Source organism: Epinephelus fuscoguttatus, linkage group LG3 (assembly GCF_011397635.1).
Source record: "Epinephelus fuscoguttatus linkage group LG3, E.fuscoguttatus.final_Chr_v1".
Classification (NCBI taxonomy): Eukaryota; Metazoa; Chordata; class Actinopteri; order Perciformes; family Serranidae; genus Epinephelus; species Epinephelus fuscoguttatus.
In genome coordinates, this window is record NC_064754.1 from 17,457,894 (window position 1) to 17,482,219 (window position 24,326).

The 24,326-nt window shown below is 40.5% G+C and overlaps 2 protein-coding genes across 2 annotated transcripts in view; one reads left to right on the top strand and one right to left on the bottom strand.

The window, feature by feature from the left end:
* The window catches only part of ctnna2 (catenin (cadherin-associated protein), alpha 2), a 509,943-nt gene that overhangs the window by 309,009 nt on the left and 176,608 nt on the right, over positions 1-24,326 (top strand). The window lies entirely within an intron of this gene.
* Positions 36-4,193, bottom strand: lrrtm1 (leucine rich repeat transmembrane neuronal 1). Its single transcript, XM_049572769.1, has one exon. It carries the CDS (start codon positions 2,969-2,971, stop codon positions 1,394-1,396), a length of 1,578 nt encoding a protein of 525 aa, XP_049428726.1. The 5' UTR covers positions 2,972-4,193; the 3' UTR covers positions 36-1,393.

Below are 24,326 nucleotides of genomic sequence, written 5' to 3' on the forward strand. Positions count from 1 at the left end.
CACAACATACTGTTCATGTCAAAGGACCCAGGAAACACAACATCTGTCAGTGCACTAATTTACACAATGAACACCAGAGGAAGAAGGATATATATACACCTCAAAATGGCCTTGTATTCAACAAACATTTTACATCACATGAAAACACAGTGAAGAATATTGTATGTGCAAATCTTCCTTTAAGCTGCTGGATAATTTGTTCAACGCTTCTGATACATTTGGAAATTGTATTTTGTCTTAAGTATGCATGGGTTTGATGATTGTTGCCTTTAGTGTGCTTGATTCGGTGAAAGGAGGCATTGCTCCTCTGTGAAAGCCAAAGAGTGAGAGGCAATGAGAGGCATAGCTTTAGATCTTTGACACTCTGCTTTCTTTACTTGGATGGTACACAAGTAGTGATGTAATAATATGGTAATATGCTAGCCGACTGAAATGTAATAGATCATTTGAATCTATTCTCAGATAGGCATTTGGAAGGGGGAAAGAAACTACACTGATAGCGAGCCAACACAGTTAATGATAAAACAACAAATATGAGAGTTAAAACAGAGAAGAGATCTAAAATTCAGACCATGGATTTTACATTGGAGATGAGATGCAGATATCCCTCTGCCCCCCCCACCCCCCAGCCCCTTTCTGTATTTTATTTTTTTTGGTTCGACACACTGCAGAGACATGGCTCTCCAGTCCACGAGCGCAAAGACTGCGTCTATTGTCATTCATCCTTTCTGACAGGCTTCTCACGTACAAATGAGTTTACTGTGAATAGCAATTCATTTATTTAAACATTTTTTGTAGTTTACAAAAGAAATAGATTATCTTGTATCATTTTTTGTCCACACTTGCACTTTTTCTTTTAACATATTTTACACAGACTTTTATTTTTACATTTTTAATCCAACTTAAACATTTTTTTTAATATTTTAAATGCTTGTCAAATATTGTGTTTACCATGATACAAATGGTTTGATTTTTTTTTCTTTTTTTTCTTCTTTTGTGTGTCCCCAGTTTCTTTTTAAACAATACTTAAATGTCCTGAAGTAGAAAGACACATTAAAGCTCAAATATCCACCCATGAGAGAAAAGCCTCAGTGCCCACAACGTATTCCTCTCTGTGTTTCTGTAGAACATCAACAGGTCCAAGAGTCAGGTGCCCATTATGCCCTGTGGCCTCGAATCAGCAGTAGATAGCAGTAGCAGTAAATCCACTGCGAAATAGTCAGCCGCATAAAGCACACTCCTTCCATATCACAGTGAGACGCTGTGTAAAAAGTGTCCAAAAAAATCCCTTTATTCCTTCTGTCCCGCAATATTCCCCTCCCCAGTGCATCCAAAAAAGGGATTTACGGTATATCCAGATAATCACAGGTAAAGACGTACTCACAAAGCAGGGTCACACCTCACATTCCCGAGAAGGTTGCTGTTGGCAAGTGCAAGAGCCATATTCATTGATGATTACCAGAGCTCCCTCAATGTGGTTGGGTTTATAGTCAACATAGTACTCCGGTGTAGAAATTGCAGCCATCTGCTGCATGCTTTGCTTTTGCTTCTGCTTACGGCGCTGACTGCTGAAGCACTGCCTCAGTTGTCTTATTCCGGCTGGAAAGCACTTCCATGCCACATACAGCATGAGCACGATGATGAGAAAGGAAAAGATGAGTGCCATGGTGCCAGTCACCACCTTGTGGATCTGCATGGTGCTCTCCAGGTCATCATGGCCCACCGTGACAGTGAAAGAACTGGTGACCACCTCGCTACCCTCACCCTCGTAAGGGTTAGGAGTAAATGGGCCCAGGAAAACAGAGCCACCCTGGGCCAGATCCCTTGTCGAGGCGTACAGGCCTGCTGTAGTTACCTCCATTGGGGGATCCTCACATAGCTGAAAAGCGTAGACAGCATCCAACACATCCTCGCCCTGTGCGGTGTCGGGGCTTGAACACTGCAGGGAATTGTCACGCTGGCCTCGGAAGGCACTCAGCCAAGAGGCCAAGGCACACACGTTGCGACTGCACTCCCAGTCATTCCCTGCCAGGGTTATGCTGTCCAGAGATGACCACGAATCCAGGATGCGCTGGTCCACAGAGGTCAACCGATTGGTGTCTAGCATCAGCACCTTGAGGTTGGGTGCACTCTCAAAAACATGTGGCTCTATGTATTCGATTTCATTGGCTGACAGGTCAATCTTCTCTAAAAAACGCCATGTCCAGTCCAGTGTATTGACAACAACAGTGGCACGATTGTTGTGCATGTACAGAGTACGTAAAGAGATGAGGCGAGGAAAGTGGGCTAGGTTGACTTTAACCAGCTCATTGTGCTCAAGATGCAACTCAGTCAACTTGAAGAGGCCAGCGAAGGAGTTTCGTGCCAGGCTCTGCAGTTGGTTGTATCCCAAGTCCAAAAACTGCATGCTCCGGCAGTCTTGAAAAATCCGCACTGGCACAAATTTGAGAGCATTGTAGCGCAAATGCAAATTGGTGAGCTTTCTAAGGCCGTGGAACAGGTCAGGCTCTAGTGCCTGCAGCCTGTTGTACGAGAGGTCCAGGATACGCAGGTTTGGGAGGGGCCTAAAGGTACCATTTGGCAGACTCTCAATCCGGTTGCTGCTGAGGTCTAACTCCTTGACCCGTCTCAGCCGGTCAAATGCGCCCTCCTCTACAATGTCAATGTTGTTGTGATCTAGGTAGAGCCAGGTGAGCTGTGACAGACCAACCAGTTGGCCTTCACGCAGCTCGGTCAAGTTGTTCTCTCTCATGGACAGGCCCATGGCACTGCTCAGATTGCGGGGAATGTCTGTGAGGTTGAGCCCCTCGCAGTACAGCAGCTTGCTGTCGCAGCGGCACAGCCTTGGACAAACCCCCTCCACCAAGGGAACCGTTCTTAAAAAAATTCCCAGTAAACACAGTATCAACCCAGGGGGCTTCTTCAGAGGCCACTTTAAGTACAGTCCAATTAGAAGGAAATCCATTAGCATAAATATCCAGGGATGTCTCTGAGAAAATGTCCATTGAACCACTCTGGATATTGTTTTCTGCACCTATCACATCATATTTATCACATCATATTTAGTCAATACAATAAGCTGTTTTGTCCCCTTTTTGTATTTAGCTGTAGACAACGGTATTATATTTCTTTGTCAACCAAGGGAATCCTTGTCGAAAATGCAAAAGGATAAAGGGCAAGTCTCTCTGCTTATGTTAGAAATCAAGCAGTGGGTGGAGAGTAGAGGGGATGAAAAAAATAAAATTGTCCTCATTGATCGATCTTATTTGAAAAGATTCCTACTCACCCCTATCCAAAAGCTGACAATCTCCATTCAGCGTCTCGCTTTGTGCCCCAACACTAATTATGTGCGAATCTAAAAAAGACCCCACTGTGGTACAAATTCTCCCCCCCTCCCTTCTCTCTTTTCAGTGGACACCAGATCCTTGGCAGGCTTACAATGTCTTAGTTCTCCTCAAGTGAAAGAGCCAGAAAGAGAAGGAATCCAAGTAGCTTTCAGCTAGATGGTAGGAAGTGCAAGTTCCCCTGTCTGCATGCATGAGCTCTGTCTCTTTTGCTCCTCCGCAGTCCTCTGCTGCAATGATCAGAGGGAAGAAGAGACAACCAGAGAAAGAGGAAAAAAAAAAGACCAAGGAAAAAAATCTTTTTAAATATCTGTCTTGCTCTTTTCTCCTCCCCTTTCCTGCTTAAGTTACAGCAGATCTGTCAACACATATTATCGTCCATCTCTGGAAGCAATCACTGACTTGTAAGGTTTAAATCCATTCAAGCGGGTAATCATGCTTTCAGTGACGGACGCAAGGAAGAGAAAAAAAAAAACAGGATTTAAAGAGGTGAACCCTGTTCACTGTTGTCTTGTGTAACAGTATTCCTTGTCATCTCAGTGGCTCATCTCGGTTAAGAAGCCGCTCGCATCCCCCCGGTGGCTCGCAGTTTTCGTTCACTCCCTTGCTCTCTGGGTGTTTTCTCAGCCAGCTGGAAGAGGCTGCTGAAGGCTGGTGCTGGTAGGCAGGCAGGGGCGGTAAATGTGGGAAGCAAAGGAGCGCGCAATCCCTTGCAGCAGAGCAGTACACTGACAGCGCATGCAGAAGCACCTTCTGTTCACTGAGTGTCGTAAGCCACTCACAATTCAGAGTGCTCGCTCTCTTTCCCTCACTCTCCCCTGCTCTCTTTCCCTTGATCGCTCACTCACTTTTTCATGCTGTCTCCCCTCCTCTTCCTCTCTCTTCCTCTCTCTCTCCTCTCCCCTCCTCGCTTTTCTCTTGCTGTGTTTTTCTCTGTGCCTGAGACATTTACATATTCAGAATGGGCTGGGCTTAAACCAGGAGCTTTAATGAAACCCCCCCCCCACCCTCCTCTCCTTTCCTCTCTCCCTATCTCTCTCCCTCCCTCCTTCCATCCCTCCCTCCTTCACTGACTGTAATGAATTGGGCCATATAATGTCTGCCTCCTTTGACGTTGCTGTGAGAAAGCAGTTTTCTGATTTCAGAGTTGAAAAATAACATTCATCCAATGAACAAAAGGGTGTCCTTTATTAGTACCTACCGTAACACAGAGAGCCATTTGCATGTATATTAACAATCAAACGACTCCACGTATAGAAGAACAAAAAAAGGACGAAATGATATCATTACAATTCACCATATTGTCTGATTCATATTCTCCAAGATCACAGCTATACCCACACAACACACAAAGTAATTAATCTCAGTAATGACGATCCGATTTAAATGTACTCATCGTCCTATGATTTCAAATATGACTTTGTGTAATGAATCAATCACATTGTTTAGCCTTGCCAGCCATAAAGAATATAGTGAGTCAAGTATGACATCCTTCATCTGATCAAACTGTCCTGTAGCCAGCCATTCTGTGTCATTGGCAATTATGGCAAGGCGATCCATTCTGAATACAGATGTAATTGCTTGCCACATAATATTAGCATTAGGCTATAACATAAATATTCTTCTCGGAAGGTCCGCTCTCGCCTTGCTCCGCATTTCTCTGGAATCACTCTTAGCCTTGTCATCGTTCTGCCATTCATTTTCAAAGACAATGAGCTGTGACAGCGCCTTACATTCCTCATATCAGCCAAGTTTCTTACCATCTGATCTTTTTTTTTCTCCTCTCTCTCTGAGGTCATTGCAGTTTTACTGACAGTTGCCATATCTCTGACATGAAGCCTTCTTGCTCATTTTTAAGGTGAATTTAGAATCGACAAAATTAGTACGACTCTGGCAAATGAATATGGAATATGAGACTCTTTTGACGATATTTCTAAACACTACAACACACCACCTAATCAAATTTATACATATCTAAAAAGAAGTTATTAGAAAAGTAAGCAGAGAAAGGACTTAAAGGATATATGTGGCACAGATGTTCACTGAAATTCACAAAACTACCAGTTGCGAACATTGGAGAGAATTTGCTTGGAAAATAAACATGAGATACTTCTTGACCCCAGAGATTATTTTAAAATATGAGAGATCATGCTGGAGGAACTGTGGAGAAGATCATGCTAACTACTTACATATTATCTATTCGTGTCAAGTATACATGCTGGTTGAAAGTGTTTACAGTGATGGAAGATATTTTCAAAAAACCTCTGTATTTAAAAGCAGCTCTTTTGCAAAAGAGTTGTTTGTTTTCCCTCCTTGAAAAATTAGAGTTGACATTTTCTAACATCTGCATCGGGGTTACTGCTGCCAGGGAAACTCATCTAGTTTTATTTAGTAAATATAATAATAATAATGATAATAATACGTGTTATTTATAGAGGTCTTTTCAAGACGTTTTACACGACAGGCTAAATAAAAGATCCTGATGCATCATTGCCATTACTTTATCACTGGGGTCTTGTAAAACTACAGGGCTGAACTGAGTAAAGGCAGAAGCGCAGGTGGTTTGTGCCATGTTTCCACAGATGTTTACCATGTCACTGTGTCTGTTCATGTGCTCCGCTTTGGCAGGCAATTGCTGTAATGTTGTTGTTTGTGTTGGAGCTAGTATGGCATAAGTGTTTGCTGTAGAATTGCTGGCTAACCGAGACAGGGCTTTCCACAAGTTCTGCCTTATTTTACTGTGTAACCATATGTTAGTTATGCTCCACTCTTTAGCCATGTGTGAGGGTGTCAAATGAAGTCCTTTTTAAACAAACTGAACACAGTCTTCTGATTGCACCAAAAAGTGGACCAACAGAAAAGGGACTCAGTTCTTTTTGTGTTCACATTGTCAGTGTGTTTGAAAGAGGACTCAGTTCTCTTTCTGGTCAACTTCAATTCTGATGGGGCCTCAATCCTCTTCTTGTTCACACTAAAGCCTATACATAATATATATAGTTTTGTTTTTACTTTGACGTGACACTGCAGTGCAGTTATGAAGCCCCTCGATTTCAGTAGAACTTAAAATCGGAGGAAAACCTTAGTGTTTCTGTGCTGTAGACGGTTGCCATTTCACATATTCTACATTCCACATTTGGAGACGTACAGTACCTTAAATGGACCAAACTACTCCTTGTCCTGTGTCCTTGGAAGCGCTACAGGCTGACGTGGTTTTGTCTGTTTTTTCAAGCATCCCAGTCCAACAGCATGTGATCTAGAGGGTTAAATACAATGGCAAAGAGCAAAGCGAACCTGGGGCGCTTTGTGTTCACAAGGCATAGCTTAAGTGAACCGCACCATGGACTAGAAGCAAACCGAACGCAGACCACCTTGTTCGGTTCACTTCAGAGGGGTCTGAGTTCTCTTTGAGTGTTCACACAAAAATGCTGAGTCACCACTCTGAGTCCATTTAGAGGGCTGAAAAGGACCAAGTGTGAAAACACGCTAAGAGTCAAATACAGCAACTGCTAAATTGGAAGAGTTAGCTTCAGAGTTAGGGATGAGCAGGAACGCTATTATTTGTATGTGTCGAACGAACTAAATTATGTGTTTCCATACTTTGTACAGGCGGGGTTTAAAAAGTAGTGGGCGGGGTTAAGATGGGACATAAACTGCATGTTGTGGGGCGTCGATGGCTTAGTGGTGGAGCGAGCGCCCCATGTACAAGGCTGTTACCGCAGTGGCCCGGGTTCGAGTCCAGCCTGTGGCCCTTTGCTGCATGTCATCCCCTCTCTCTCCCCCTTTCACACTTAACTGTCCTGTCCATTAAAGGCAAAAAATGCCCCAAAAAATATCTTTAAACTGCATGTTGTTATTTTTGGGTCTGAAATTGTTGTGGGTTGATCAGAAGCAAGAGGTTTCCTGGTTTGAACCTGGGGTTGTGAGTTCAAACCCTCGCAGAGGAAGCCCTTCTGTGCGGAGTTTACATGTTCTCCCTTGTGTCAGCGTGGGTTTTCTCCGCGTACTCCGGCTTCCTCCCACCATCCAAAGACATGCAGGTTAATTGGTGACTCTAAATTACCCGTAGGTGTGAATTTGAGCGTGAATGTTGTCTGTCTCTATGAGTTAGCCCTGTGATATTCTGGTGACCTGTCCAGGGTCGCCAAATGTCAGCTGGGATAGGCTCCAGCCCTGCACAACCCCAATAGGATAAGTGGTTACGGAAAATGAATGAATGATCAGAAGTTGCTAGATTTATTATTTATCAGAAAATTATTTACGGAACAGCGTAAAAATTGATTCTTGATAACTCTTGAGTAAGAGAACTATCAAACTACCCAAATACGATTTTTCCTTCATCATGAGAACAGATATTGACACATTTTACTCAACTGATACTTGTGCTTGTTAAAAGTACATCATCCTTACTGGAAACTTGCTTCATCTGAGTATTTGGTTCAACCTTATTCAGAGCACCACATAGAAATGTAGGTGGTTTTAGGTGCATCTCATCAAAACAAAGTCCCCACCCAGTGGTATGACTCAATACTGCAACACCACCAAAGGTCTTTTGGACTGTTACACTACCAATATTTGAATCTGTTTATCCAGCTGAGCTTTGCTGAAAAATAATGAATCAGTGGCTGAGATTTGGTGTAGATATTTGTTGTTGACTTATTCTAATCATTGAATACATGTACAGATATCTTTGTGGATTATATAAGCAAGTAATGCCAAGAGGGTTCACACATGTCAATGTATCGCCAAGTGCTTTCATTTACAGCACATCAGAAATGTTTCCATGGGATATAAATAGATATAATGGCATCTCAAGGTACTTTGTTCGTTTAACAAACAAATATCTATAAATATTCTCTTCATGTGTACATTTTAAATTTTCTTAACATCTCCCTTTTATTCTTTGTTAGCTTCTTTATCTGGCATCAGTTTCACAAGTTTATACATAAATCAAATCTGTTTTGGGGGAAAACAGATTTCCTGGCTGCTTCGAGTGAACATGGGCTAGCTTGGAAATGAGGTGGGAGTTTGGCTCTCTGTTTGATTACAATAATTACACCAAGGAACCACCATTACCTAACAGCCCTGTACTTTGTTCTGACCCTGTCTGGCACTTGACAGCTTAATCTAGAATACTGCATCCACCACCAGGGACTTCACAATACTCTACAAAAAAAGTTACTTAACATTTATGTTACAGTCAGAGAGCTGACAGTTCTTGCACTCATGTTACTTTCAGTTGAAACCTTTTTTTTTTTCTCGTAAATGTGGCTCAGATTTATTTTTTTAGCCTCTGTTTTATACCCTGTTATCATTTTTAGTAAGAAAACTCATCTGCAGTTCTTGGACAAGTCAGACCTCTAACATTAATGCAAGCTTCACTGGATAGACATGAACATTTTTAATTACAGATTTTACTTCAAACCATGCTATCTTCAGATTCCACCATGATCACTGAAATACTCGGTGAAGGCTTGACAGCGACAGAGATATATTGAGCACCTAAGGGAAAGAAAGAAAAAGTGTCCTTCACATGATCTGGACATCTTGAAGTTGGAATCATCTCTGCTTTGCCTTTGCTATATTCCCTCTTAGCTGTAATGGATGACTACACCATCAGCTAATGACTTGGTGCACTATAATGACTTGACACAGCGAACAGGAGATGAGAGTATCCAGACCATCAGTTTTAAGACTTTAAGAGCTTTGGCTCTCTGCTCTGGAGTTAAGGTCAGCACAAGTGTGAGCGAAAAGTGTGCTTGTGTATGTGTGGGTGAAAGACACACCGACACACTCACATGAACACGGTCATATAAACAGATACAGCAGTATCACAGATTGATGGCTGATAAGGATATGGATTTTTTTTTTAATGAATAACCTTTGAGTAACCTTCATTTTTTGTCTGTTAGCATACATCATCCTTAAGTGTAAGGTTTATGTTTGGATGTAATGCATCATCTTTTATATGTAATGATAATAAAAAAATAAAAAAAAAAAAGATGTCAACAACATCATCCAGGATCTTTTTCACTTTGAGTAAGTAGCTGTGGCTTTGATAGTGAAATGGAAGAAAGGGCTGTTTTTTGTTTTTGTTTTTTTAAATAAAGCAGTTCGCACCTAAAAATTATTTTGAACTTCCGACTGATCACATGACTCTGAATTATGTTTTTGATTTAAGAGTATTTCATGTTACATTCTGACTCTTTGTGTCTAATTACAATCAGGGGAAGCGTAAGGATTTCAGTCTGTACATTGTGACGCTGAAAACTCACGTCCAAGATGTGGCTGCATATGGTGAAGTGCAGGGTGTGAGAGTCCTGTGAGTCCAACCCATGAACACACCTCCCAGCCATGGAAAAATGTAATTAGTAGCAAGTGAGAAATTTGGAAACAAGAATGTTTCAGTTAAGTCAAGTCAAGTATATCTGAGGAAAAATTAAATTGCTTGTTGTTGGTGCAACAATCTCAGAACCCATCTTTTATTCTGACAACAATAAGCCAACGGCTAATATTACAGGAGGGTTTGGATTGGCCAGCTGTTATCCGGGCAAAGACTTCCACTTTACGTGCCAGTCATTTCACCTAATCTGGATAAACAGATATCTGCTTACGAATTAGGGCTCTGTATCATTCCAAGCAGTGGTTTCCAACTGGTATGTTGCTAACATATCTTCTTTGTAAAAACACACTTTATTTTTAAGTACAGTGGATTTTCAGCACAGAGCTTTTACTTTGAAGTGTTGTTTATTGCTGTAGAGTGAGAAACAAACAGCTACTTAACAGAGACAGCAAACTAGCTTGAGACATGGCCCAATGCAAGTATAACACCCAAAATATATAACTGTGTGGACCTTGAACTAATGACTAAGGAGAAATCTGGACCCTGTGGCCGAACCAGTTGGGAACCACTGGTTTAAAGAATTGCAATACCAGTACCAATACCTTTACCCTTAAAGTGATACCGATATCAATAGAGTACTTCATGTGAGTACTTACCTCATTCGATACCCATCATGTGAATAGAAGCACTCAGGTACATAAAATGCCAACAGACAACATAGGTGTGCAGTATAGCCATACTTACATTTTGGTGGCATCTCGGCATGCTGAACTGCCAACCCTGTCCAATACATTGTGTTCTCCACACCACAGACTGTGTGGGTAGTAGCAAAGACGGTGGATAAACCAAGATGGTCCACTGCGAGTCAGTTTCCTGTATCAGTGTCACATGGGGTTTGCGACCACCACGCCCCTTTAGGAGACTAACAGCAGGTCCTGAGTCCATTGACTTCAGTGGGAGAAATGAACGTGATTACAGATTATGGCCGATTCTTTCGCCCCGTAGTAACGGAAGCAAATATTGGACCCATTTATCACAAGCCACATATCTTCAGAACATTCTGACACCAAAATGGCAAATTTCAGACGGACAAATCAGGAGAAAATTTACTTACTCAATAAAGCTACATTGGATGATATGATAGAAGATTGCCGATGGGTTCCGGAGTTGCGATGTGGCCAATGCCTCCCACCTCTTTTGATTTAACCTGCCACTAAAACTTGATTGGTCAATACTACTTGGGCTACAAATGGAAACTGGAACGCTTCCGATAGATAAGAAGTGCGATGACAAGAACATGATCCCCTGCTTTCCATCTGAGCACTGCTTTACCTGTTTTAGGAAAGAGAGCACCCTCAACACGTTGTCCTACATGTGTCTGACTTTCAGACAACTGCCACGGGTCAAATTTCATTTTGCAACAATGCAGTTTTGCACGTCCTAGTTTCTTTCAAGTATGTTGTTGTTGTTGTGGTGTGTAATCAAGCCTGCAAAATTTAAATGGATTTCCAATCTATAAAGGATGATTTCATGTCCTTATAATTATGTGATCATTTTATTTGATAGTCTTGGATAGTTTTTATGATAAAATGGTTAGAGGTTGTGGTGTATTGTCAGCAGACTGAATGGATTCAAGGGATCAAATAAGACTCAAAATTATCAGCATCTATGATTACAGGCCCATTATTTAAATCATTTATCGAATCAGAGGACGCCTGACTGTGCAAGCCCAACAAAACAAGGCAGATGATGACTAATTGGCCCGCTGCAGAGATAATGTTGATGGGCAGCTGGGAAAGGATGGTGGTGGGGGTCGGTGCAGACACTTACGCCATAGAGCGGTTGTCAGCGGTGCGGTGAGGAAACAGCAAGAGATGATTCTGCATCTGCAATTGAGTGCGACCTCCAGCAGATGGAGGTTTCTCTGGGTTTAAGAGGGTCACGAGCGGACAGAGCGTTAACACTGAGCTTATTCATTTCAGTTTTAGTGCTTATTTTTTATCCTCGTCGGTACTTTAGATGACATAATCCCATTATATAATCAGCAACTGAGGATGAACTGAGGAACAGAGGAAATGTACTCAAAGATAAATTGCGATAGCTGCGGGCATTTCTAATTATCACCATCACAGTCTTATCTCAGATATATATCAACTAAATCAGAAGTGTGAAGACAGTAACCCAGTGAAGGTCTGTGTTAGTATAGGGTTTCCTGCACAGTATGCAAGAAAGATCTCCATCATCCTTTGATTTCACGGAGTTCATACTGACTGCAACTGAGGTTAACCAAACATACAATCATGACATTCACTGGAGCATGTGACAGGGGGAACATGGCTGTCACTATGGGTTACAACTCCTTGAAGCATGTTTTATGTGGTACAAAGTTTGCTTCAGTAGGCACAGTTGAATGGACAAACAGAAAAATCAATATAGCGCCACCCCCATGTTTAAGGTCTGAGAGGTTAGTGAAAGTTTAGGATGATGTATGGATTGAGGGTGTTTAGAACAAGATGGAAGGCAAGCCTGGTGATGTGAACATCTGCATATATACTGTAGATATCTGGAAAGAAAAACAACAAGAATCTGTCTAAAAACGTCCAAAGTGGGTAAAGTAAAAAAGAGCGTGTTTCATCTGTGGTAGGAAATAAACTGTGTACCAATAAATCTGGGGGTGGCTTTTGGAAGCAGCATGATCTTAAATCGCCTCTAGTTTTATGTTTCTCTCCCACCACAGAAATATCGTTCTGCTCTGTGCAAATTGGACAGTCATGATAAACCATTTTTCAACTTTCTTTATTGAATACAAGCCCCCACAACATGTTTAAAACTTTAACTAAATGTTTGTGCTGTGTCTCTAAACCCCTGCTGATTTTTTGTTAAATGCCATCCTTCAAATCCAAGACATCTAGAGCTGTTTATGTTCCTCTTCACCTTCATCAGTGCTATGTTTTCATTTTAAGTTTGAGCAGTGAAACTTTTAGTTTGGGCTGGATGAAAGACATCGCCACTTCTAAAGATCCAATAAAGCAATGGTGACTGGCATTGGCAAAGAATCCAACAATTGCTGTGTCCAAGTTGCTACTGCATAGCATTGAGTTGTCCTCTGCTTTCTGTTTTCTAAGTGACTGACATAATCAAAAACAAATAGATACAAATAATACAGATGTTACAAGTTCATTTTTTCCTTCCTGATATCGGCTGAGACCTGAACTTGCATATCAGCCAACACTAAGTACCAATCCAATACCGTGAGTTAAAAAAAAATAAAAATCAACAGCTTTATACTTCTAACCATGTTTTGATCTGAATTAATTGCAATCATTATCATATGGCTTGGCTAATTCGTTAAACACTGAACTGGTGGGACTTTGTAAAATATTACAAAATTGCTCATATTTTACCAGCGGCTAATGTTACACCATTTACTGGAAAGCAGTTATTTTTTGCTGCTCTAAAACAGTAGAGTTGCCAGTAGCTGCATAGTGCAGCTTACTGTTTTGACTACTGTTTAAAAGCTACAAGAAAACTGCCATTGTATCTGAATGTGAAACTATAACCTTTATGAATAAATTACGTGGTACTGAGTCAGTGCTTTTTGTGACCAAGGCACACTAAAGGGCAAGCCAAAATCTCACACCTGTATCTATATCTGCTAACAATAGCTTCTATAATGTGTGTTATCACTCTTACCACAACATAAGACAATCAAAATAAGTTTACAACACTGACAGTAAGCATCGTCTTTAAACTCAGTTCTTATGAAATATACATTTACAATTTTTAAATCATTACATTCATACTTACTCCTTTCAACAAGATAAAAATTTACGTGGTAGAAGTTATTAAGAGAGCTAATTGATATAACCGATGCGTGTGCTCATTGGTGAGCGCACTAGGGGCTTTCGTACACTACATATTTTAGCAGGAGTTTGCTTCTTGATTAGGAAATGGGTCACACAACATACTGATACAGTCAATTAAAAATGCATTCATAACTTTTGGTATAGGCCCAGTTGAATAATAATGCAGTTATCACAAAATCCCACAGCACACCTAGATTGGCGTCATGGCACACCATTTGAGAACCATTTTAGGCAGCATTTGAGGAATATCCGATGCTGGTGTAGGAGCAACTCTACATTTTAGGATATGTGTTGCATAAGTTGTGTCAGAGTATGTAGTTTTTACCAGGGGTAAAAGTAAAGGGGGAAATAGAACTGGAGAAAATAATAGTTTATTTGTCCAGTATTTTTTTTTTAAAACCCATAACTCTCCTTTAAAACTCATATTTTATTTTAATCAAGATTCTGTAGACCAGGTTCTTTTTTATTGTGATCATGTGTCCATGAAGCCTTTTGCTCATGTTCTATAACCGTCTTACTTCAAGGTTTGATGAACTGTGTGCACTTTCAGCAACGCTCCCTTCCATACCACAGTTGCACTAAGCTGCTCGGTGCACTTATGGCCTCCCTGTTGCCTTGTACATGTTGTCCTTCTCTTTCACCGACATGCTGTTGTGCCCACAGACCTGCTCCGAACTCTTTTTCGCTTGTTGTGGCGTTCTCTGTAAATTCCACACACCGTTGTGTTCAAACATTCCAGGTGGGTGGCTGCATCCGAGATGCTGAAGCCTCCATGTCTGGCAGACATTCAGTCCAATTGTAATGGTAGGTTAAAGAGTAACTGTGCCTCTTGACCCTGTCTCCTCTGAGCTGCAGTGACATTATCTATTTGAAGGACCTGGCTTGTTGCATTGAGTGTTATGTGTTCCTTATAACGTACTGTAATTACTGAGTATATGTTTGTATATGTGCACATTGTCGAGTAGACAAACATGTATAAATGCAATACCCAAAAGACATACCTATATGTAGTGTACCTTTGCTTAGAGAAGATGTGTCATTACTTGTGACACTGTTGAAAAGAGTGAATTTGAGGAGCCTATGCATGGATTTATAAGTGATCATAATACATAAAATGTAACTGCCACTCACATTTGGTTAACATATAGAAAAAAAGGTTGAAAGAAGAAATCAGTAGATAGATGAGAGCTTTGCCTCCACCACGGCAGTCCCATACAACATAATGCTGATGCTGCAAGAGTTAATTTTGATCTCAAGACCCCAAGATATTTGAACTCCTTTGCTCTCAGCTTGCTGCACCAGTCACTGTAACCAGTTTTACAATATTTGGACATATCAATCAATCAATCAAACTTTATTTATATAGCGCCTTTCATACATCAAAAATGCAACCCCAAAGCGCTTACACCAACTGCAGTACTTAACCATCGCCCCCACCATCGTTTTGCCTCTTTTGATCAATTAGTTCAATTAAAAACTTAACGTGTCTGCTCAGATTTCACTCATCACATGACGAGAATTGACTGACAAGACGATGGCGGAGAATTTGGTATCAAAGCAAAAGCGCATACTTGACAATATTTAGTTAATTCTCCCTCTTGTTTCATTGCTTCCTGCAATATTTCAAACCGATCTGCTGTCAGCAAATGCTAAAAATGGCCAGGGTCTTGTATTCTAAATGGATTGTTGATGAACACATGATATTTCTTGACTACTTCATAATTAAAGTCAACTTGTGTTTCCCCAGTTCAGGGGAGACACTATCAGGAACAGAAATACTTAATTGATCTTCATGGGGATGTGATGATTCGTTACAGTTACTCCCATGTAAGGAAAAGAAAATAATAATAATAATGATTTAGAATAAGAGTATGAAATAAAAGTATGTAAATATAAAGCAATAAATAAAATAAAGTAGAAATGAAATGTGCATTAAAATAAAATAAAAAGTGCATTAAGCGACCGTGTTTAACACTGGTACTTAAGATATAAAAATTTAAATATTAAAACTAAATGTATGTTGTCACTGTGCTGAGGCCGTAAGTGGGGAAATTTAACTAAGATATATACGTCAGTAGAATAAAACAACAGTATAGAATTAGAGTAGCATAAGAAATATGTACAGTTATGTGCATTGTGTGTTAAATAGATATGTACCTTCAAGAGATGAGAAATATTGCACAGTTGAATAATTGCACCCAAACTACAGGTGAATAGAGAAAAAAAATTAACCAGTAGATATCAACATGGAACTTCACTAGCTGACTACTTACGTCAACACAGTAATTTTTTGTATCACAGGTTTAATGGTTGAATAAGCACATGAGGCATTGTCTTATTACATATGTGCTTTTTGCATACATTTTCAGAACAAAAATCTGGAATAATTCAAATACTGATATGTGTATTTTGGACATTTGCTTTCCAGTAGTCTGGAAGAAGACGTGTTATAGGAGCAAAATACCCCCCAGAATCTCAAAATTAATGATGTTTTCACCTGTAGATGCCTTTAATGTGAGGCTGCAGCAGTAGAAAATGTTCAGTTTGCATTAGCAGTAACTTAATACAGTAACTTAATACAGTCCTGATGGAACCTGGAACAGCTTGCATTTTGGAGTCAGGGAAAGATGGATGAAAGTTGGGCAATTGAGGTGAAATCAAAGAACTGCTATCAATAGGGATGGGTAGCAACAGATGCAGATGGTAGAGGGTTATTGCTTGACATTTGTGGAGGAACAGCATGATCGGTTTCCACTTATCACCCACTTACAATGCAGTCTTGGGATCCCTCCCCAGACAACCATTCTCACTTGGACCCATCTAACCCTAACGACACACAAGATGACCGGGTGGGTCAACGACTCATGTGACCTCAACGACTCTGAAAGGGTTCACATCCATGCAGAGTTTAAAGCCTGCGACTCTGCATCAGTCTGTTGGAACTGAAGAAGCCTCTTGGATGAGAGGCGGAACGTCCTAAAGAAACTCAAGCAAGTCCAGTTGCCTCCGATATAGCACTTATGATTACCATGACCTGGATGAATGAGAATCTCCAACAACATGTCCAGTGTAATCGGTAACACTGCGCTGTGTTGTCGCAAATTTATTAACCGGTGGGAAAATTTCCTCACAGCAGTATCCCTACTTAACTAGCAACCTACAGAAGGCAATGCAGATCTTGACATCACAAAAACCATAAAATTTCCACTTCGTCTGACTCTTGAATACAGCCATCTTTGGAAATTAGTTTTGCCCTACATCATTGATTTGTATTCAACACTTATTGGGAATAGTTTGAATAATAGTAATTGACACAGACACTTTATTTGATAAGCTCACAAAAAGAAATATAGTAGACCCAGTAATTATGTGTCGGATTGTGAAGAGACTCACCAGTAGAAGAGCAATTTTGTGTGTGTAAAAGAGAGAATTAATAAGAGTCCAAATCGCTTCCAGCTATGTCCAAAGCGAGGTGTTCCCTGTTGAGAGAGAGGGAGGCAGTGATTTTTGCCATGTCACTACAGACAGCAGTCACACTCAGTGTTAGACATGCTTTTATACAGAAACAAGATCAGAATTCTTCACCCGCCACCACAGCTGGTAGCTACCTGCCACAGCCAGTTTTCCAGCCCAGATCTGGCGGGCTGTTGTGTGGGGGTTTTCCATAAACAGTATTTAATTGAATTACGTGTTTTAACATTTTTTCTTAGTGCGTTTCTTTATGCATTTGTGTTCTGGCTCTAATGTTTTGGCTTCAGAGGCTGCATCAAGCAGCGCCTGTGACTCGGCTCTGTCTGCCAAAGGAACTTTGTTCTGCTGTCAGATGACGCAGAAATCCCACTGAGAGCCACCAAGCCCATTTTCAAAACCCAGCTCTCTGGAGCAGCATGCCCCCACTTTTGATAGCCCTGACTACCCTGGCCTATTGCCTCATCCAGAGCCAAACAAGCCTCTACATCCTTCATGTGTCCACTAGCCTCTCTCATGTTGGGATGAAGCAGGGCAGAATGCAGCGAGCGGAGGAGTCTCTGATGCAAAAGGCTGAAACACTTGTAAATTTGGACTGAAAATTACTTATGCCTTTATCCTTAGTGTCCTTACTGCAAGGTAAGGTAAGAACCCAAGCTTAGAACTCTGAATAAAACTCTATCAGAGAGCAGTAGTACAAAGGACAGGTGAACCTTGTATTATAAGAAGGGCCTTGTGTTTCACATGTGACGTATTATGTCCCACATCCTGAGCCTCGAATTGAAATGAGTTGAACTGTGTTACACACACAACAAAAACTCTGTTAGTGATTATGTCTGAGAAACTGTTTTTGCTTTCCTTCAGGCTTCATTGCTTTCTCCTCTTTAATGTCTGGATTCAGCCAGTAATTCTGCACACAAGTCTGCAACACTCTTTCAATCAGCCATAAATAGTATATAAAATGGCCTCCTGATTTTGATCAACTAGTGATTTTTATGTAAATGTGCTTGCTATTACTCTCCCTGTGAGGTAAGATATATATACATGTATTACCATGCAGAAAATGCCCAGGCTTATTCCAGCAACTGTTCAAAAGAGATTTTGAAAAACAAAACAAACCAAAAAAAAACCTTCATTGCCCCAGATGACCATTTCTATATCAGTTAGTTACCCCATGTTACGTTGAATTCTTGAAGAGAACTTTTTCTTGCATGCCTCTATTGAAAGACAGATCCAAAACAATTTGGTCCCACTCCAAAGTCATTGAAATCTGGCACTTGGGCAGTGACTTCTGGCATCAGACACAAACAAAAAAGAAGCTCTCCTTTAACGTTGGCATGATACATGCCCTTTCGCCATTATAGTTAAATGGTGGCTGGCAGCGTCAGGGGGAAACATGGCAGGACAAGAATGAAAGTTAAGGCAAGGGTGGGCAGGACGGGTGGTGGATGGGTCCAACAAACACCAACTTTCACGTAGGAGAGTGTTATGGTAAGATTATAAAGCCATGGTAAGATTATAAAGTGTCGAAAAATGTTACCTTCCATTTCGTCTCATACTCCTGCCAAAGGGTGTGTCTGTGCACAGATATCTGACACCAAGGGCCACTGACCGAGCTCGATCTCACTCTGAAGTCGTCGAAAAAAGCCGTCCTTTCATGTTGGCATGATAGTTTAACGGTGCTCTGCAGCATCAGGGGGAAACGTGTCAGGACAAGAACTTAAGTTAAGGCAGCGAAAGTGTGAGTTAGGCAGGCGGGAGTGGTGGTGAATGGGTCCAACAAACACGACTTTCATCTGGGACAGCTGTGTTTGTGTCCTGTAAGATTATAAAGCCAAACCCTGTTTTTTTTTTCCTAAACCTAACCACGTGTTTTTGTTGCCTAAACCCAACCACATGTGTTTGTTGTTGAAGGAAAAAAAAGTCAAATTTGCAGTGTTGTACCAACATAGTGCCATAAATTTGAAAGGGACTATATGTAAACGGTAAATTTCCTGTGAAATTGCAAGTGTATTTTGAAAGATGACAATGCATGCAACAGGCAGAACTTGACATGACGTCCTAGAACATCAAAAACCAACGCACCCAGGGTACCTTGCACGTTGTTTCTGGATGTAGAAGGTCCATGATCAAATGTCAATATGTGACGAGGTTGGAGTGAGAATGTGTTGTCCAAAAACAGAGAAAGATTTTTCATGAATTGATTAACAGCAGCAAAACTGTATATAAACATCGGTTTACAGACTCTCACACAATTTGTGTGGTGTTGTGCCTCAGCAGTTCTTTCATGTCATTGTGTGACTTTGGCTAATCCAAACTAACCCTTATTGGATTCTTTGTTGACTGTGGAGGTATTTGAGAAACACAAACTTTTCTTCACAAATTCAGTGTACGACGTGATGGGTAATTAATATTCAACAGGCGGTGGTATACACTGGAGCTCTTTTTCTCTTTTTATGATGTCTCACCTTGATAGTCATAATTAGTAGCACAATGTCCGAAAAACAGGATGACAGTGAGATTCATTACATACGCTGCGGGGGGCGACCCAGCTCTTCCTAATATGTCATCTAACTTTGAAGTGAACCTAATGACACGTTCATCATTTCACACGTTAGACTGACCTGAAAACAAACACACAACATATACATGTATTTCAGACAGATATAAGGCAGATATAAGACGTACATACAGTATGACTGCTCATTGCTTTTAGAAGATGATAACTAGTAAGTAAGCAATGTTGTTACATATGTCTCATATGTATTTCTGAGCATCTGTTAATTATAAACAGTTGTCTCAATTATGACCTCATAATTATCCCACAACTGTTGTGCCATAAAACACAAGTTGCATCATCATATTTTAAATTTGGCCCATGATGGCTCCACCTAATTTCACTTGCTTTTATTCACCCCTTGGTTTGATAATTTAGGAGATATCATAAAGCACTGAAGACATAATCATCATTAGTATGTCACTGCCACATTGATTTAAATTGTCGGACCTGTTTGTTGTAAAAACACTATGCAACCTACCAGCTCCAGATTTCAATCACCAGCAGTAGTTTTGATTAACCCATGGAGGCCTACAGTTATGAAATTGCAACGCCTATTTAAACTATCTCCAAGTACCCATTCATCACTGAAGGTTGACTGACACGACATATCCCAGCACCCCAGACTCTAAACTGGATCATTGCAAAATTTTTGGCACAAAAATAGTGATACTGTGAGACATAAGACACGCCACATTCCAAGGTCAAACAACACAGCTCGCTCTGTTTGACCAATTTAAACAATTTTCCAAGAAAGTATTTGACCTGTAGTATTTGTTCTCTTTTATTCTAAAGATGTTTCAAAAAATAAACTTAAATAATTATTTTAAAGAAGTGTAATATGCATGCTTTGGAAAGATTTGTTTGAATGTTGCAAAGAGGCACACGGAATGTCCCATCATTGAGTCATGATATCAATTACACTCAAGTTATAGAGGACTGATATGATAAAATTCCAATTATGCAAGGTCAAAAAAGTTCCTCTAACAAGTAATTTCCTTACAGTCTTTTAATAGTGTGGAAATGCAGTATTGCATGGATTACAATTGAATTTTTTAATAGTCAAATTAATGTGCTTTTTTATTGTGTTGCAACTGGGGTTGTACATATGCCATGTCTTTAACTGCCTGGAAAATGCAAGGTCAGGTGTTTGGCGCTACTCTTGTGGCTTATTTTGTGCCAGCTTCCAAGAGCATGGCGGCAGGTTGCGTCTGAGGTTGCTAAGCAACTTTAACAAGCACTGTAGCATAAGTCTGTTTATCTGAAATCCTGAGTGCAGAGCTGATCTTCTTCCAGGAGCTGTTTAAAAGTGTGTAGGCCTATCATGCATGGGCAGATGTAAAGGTCGGGTCCATGTCATTGGTTCGACAGCCCATTGGTTCGACATACCATTAGTCCAACTGTCCGCGGTGCTGAACGGCTCGCGGCGGGCGTATGGTGCGCCGTGACCGGCTTGAGGCGGAGCAGGCTCACGGCTTATGTGTTTGTCACTTTCTTTTTCATTTTAACCCACACCATGATCTTTTCCTGACCCTAACCAAGTGGTTTTTGTGCCTAAACCTAACCAGACCTTAACCACAGGGCATCATGATGATTTCGGAACGGACTTCAGAAACAATGGGTTTAATATGGTCGGAACAATGGGCTGTCGAACCAATGGGCAGTTCCTGTAAAGGTCTGGGTAGCCCTGCACTAACATGATCAACTTTTCCATGTTTTTCACAGACTGATATTTAAAGAAGGGAAAGATACCTGTCGGCTGTGATTGGTTGTTGCTCATCACATGACATGTTGTGTGCGCTGCTGCGTTGCAAAAGTTGAACGTGGGTTATCTCAGGGCGCAGCCATCACACCCTGAAAAACAGGCACAGTGTCACTCTAGCAGCGCTGTTTGAACGTTCCTGCTGCGCATCTACATTAAAGTAAAAGTAAAAATTAAAAAAACAATGCATTTGAGGGTGCAAATAATGCCAATGAAATGTATTTCTAAGATTCATATTTTAATTTTAAAAATCATCAAGCCCCATAATCCATGGATTTTATTAAATTTAAAAGGGTGATAATCATAAGTGTTAAATACTTTTGCAATATTTTCACCAAATCCTCCAAAAAAAACAAAAAAAAAAAACATAATTATTTTCCGGTGGCTTTCTTAAAACATTTTAACAGTTTAAATCTACATCAATAATATAAATGTTTGGGTGTTAGAGGGTTATACTTATATACTTAAACAATTAAATATGTTGGATTGTAAGAAATTATAATTAATGTTATCAGATTAATCAGAAAGAGATCTAATATTGGCATATCATGAGTTTTTTTTCACCCAGATGTAATGCACTGTCATAGACCATGCCAGTCTTAATAGTGGTGTTCTCATTTTGCACAATGACATGTCAAATGATGTACGATGCCACTCACACCAGGAAAGCAGCCACCATGTATGATATCATCATGCCCCATTATAGGCCTTCTTCACTGCAGACATTTTTGACATGTCATAGAAGGAAGAGCACAGGTGTAAATAATTAATTTAATGATGGCAGAATTCCATTTAGCTGCCTCAGTTTTAGGGGTCCTGTTATCGTGCATGCTGGCTCGCTGTCACACAGTCACGGCTTACCAACATTTATGTTAGTAACACCTGTGCTTTTACTTCCATGTCAGATTGTCTGCAGTAAAAAGCTCTATTGTAGGTCTTTTTGACATTTATTTTAGTTGTCTAGAATTCGTAGCGGTTCATTATGACAAACATATGAGCTTGTGATTGAAGTTAAGTAGGAAAAGGCTGCATTTAGCATAAAGCAAATAAAACCAGTTCAGACTGGTATATTTTTCTTGACCTTTATGATTAGAAGTCTGTGAAAAAGAGATGTAGGGTGTGAAGATTTGATCTAAAATACTGTTATTACCTCTCATTATAATTCATTGCTTTACCATTAGGGTCTCAGCATGTCAAAAAAAAAAACGCGTAGGAGGGTCACCAGCAAATTCTCACGTCGCCTTGACTTTTATGAATCCCAGCTCTTGCATGGAGAATGTGTGCACAATGTTTATAAATGAGATCCTTCTACAAATATTCTGAGAAACCACAGAATGCCTCATCCTCTCTTCATACGCACAAACACATCTGATAAACATCCTCAGACGTTTTTCTTCCAAAGGCTCGAGGTGCGGGGTATTCTTTTGTACCGGTAAGGTGTTATTCCTCCCAGCTCGTCAAACTAGCAAAGCAGTGTAAACACAGAACCATGTGCCCTGAGCGCGGTGTCTGCCCGACGAGGAGCTGCACTCAGATATCGAAAATGCAGTCTGAGTTGTTTCAGAGTAAAATATGCTTGTTGTGTTGAAGGAATGTGTCACCCGGTGTAACAGTATGGCTCTTTCATGTGTTTTTAATGGCTTCTGGGTGACAGTTCGGTGGCACAGAGGCATACGCTGAGGCATATCAGGCTCTGGCTACACAGACAATATTTTGTCGGATAATTTAATTGCTTGTGTAAGTCTCTTGAGGGGAATGTTTCATTATAATGATAAATATGAAATAATGCAGCTGTTTCCTTTAATGTTTTAAGGCTTTGCTTTACCACACACTGCATAGAAAGCAACCAGGGTCACATTGGAGAAAGACTCTATTTAAGTGGGATTCAGTTGTTAGTTTAATGTCTATAGCACTTGATGAAGTAACACTGACATTAGTGGTTAGAGTACTTGTGTTTGTGTGGCTGGGTGCACATGCATATGCTTCCATGTTACGTCAGTATGTTATAGTATTTGGTATTTCCTGCCAACACAGACAATATACCGACCTTATTCTTTACTCCACTGCAAAAATAGACTAAACATTTACACCACATATGAAAGCAAAATCATTCATAAACCTTCCAGCGAAAGGGAAATAAATGCTCAAGTAAGTGGAAACTAAAGGAAAATGTAAGGCTGTGCTACGCTGCTGCTAATTGTTGCCTGTGGGCTGCATTCAGTCCAGGTAGCATCTAATGTAATTGTCTCTCAGATCAGTTTGTCATGTCTGCACACGGTAACAGGTTGCCACAAAAACTGTGCCGTAACACAGTAGATGTCAAGCTTTTAGAGCCTGTGAATAATTTATCGCAAATGTTATTTTAAGTCCGTTACAAATGTAGAACACAACTATCTTTTCTCTTTATCTCAGCGCGGCGCGCAAATATCTGGCACACCTAGAACTCAGCACAAAAGAGGGATGTCCTTTGTGTTCACAGAGGGAATCCCCTCAACACCTCTTTATAATGACTTGAGGGGGTTGTTAAAGTTGTACTTTATTAATCCCCATGGGGTGCTCAGCTCCAGTCCTGAGGCCAGTGCCTTGGTCAAGGGCAATGAAAAGGATAATTCCTGTTACCTAATGTGCGTGTGTCCATTGGTGTGTGATGAAACTAGGCTACCTTTATGAAGCCTTATGTGAATAAATGGAGGACATCCTGACTCCACTGAGCCACTGTGCAGAAGAAATTTCCGGGTATGTTTTGTTCTTTAAGCTTTTCATTTACAGGTCACAGTATTAATGAAAAACAAAGAAATATGTAGTGCACATACACTACGCAGATTGTTTTGCTGCCAAGTTGGAATTGAGCTTTGGAATTTACATCCCAGTGTGATGCCCTGAGGATATTTCAGTGCCTAGTGTGTCATAGCGGTTGGCAGCTGGTGTTTGTTTACATATGGAGCAAATGACACCAGGGCTGTTTTTGGATACAGTTCGCAATAAATTT

Coding starts and splice junctions, on each gene's coding strand:
- lrrtm1 (XM_049572769.1), bottom strand. CDS start 2,971: ATGCTAATGGATTTCCTTCTAATTGGACTGTACTTAAAGTGGCCTCTG.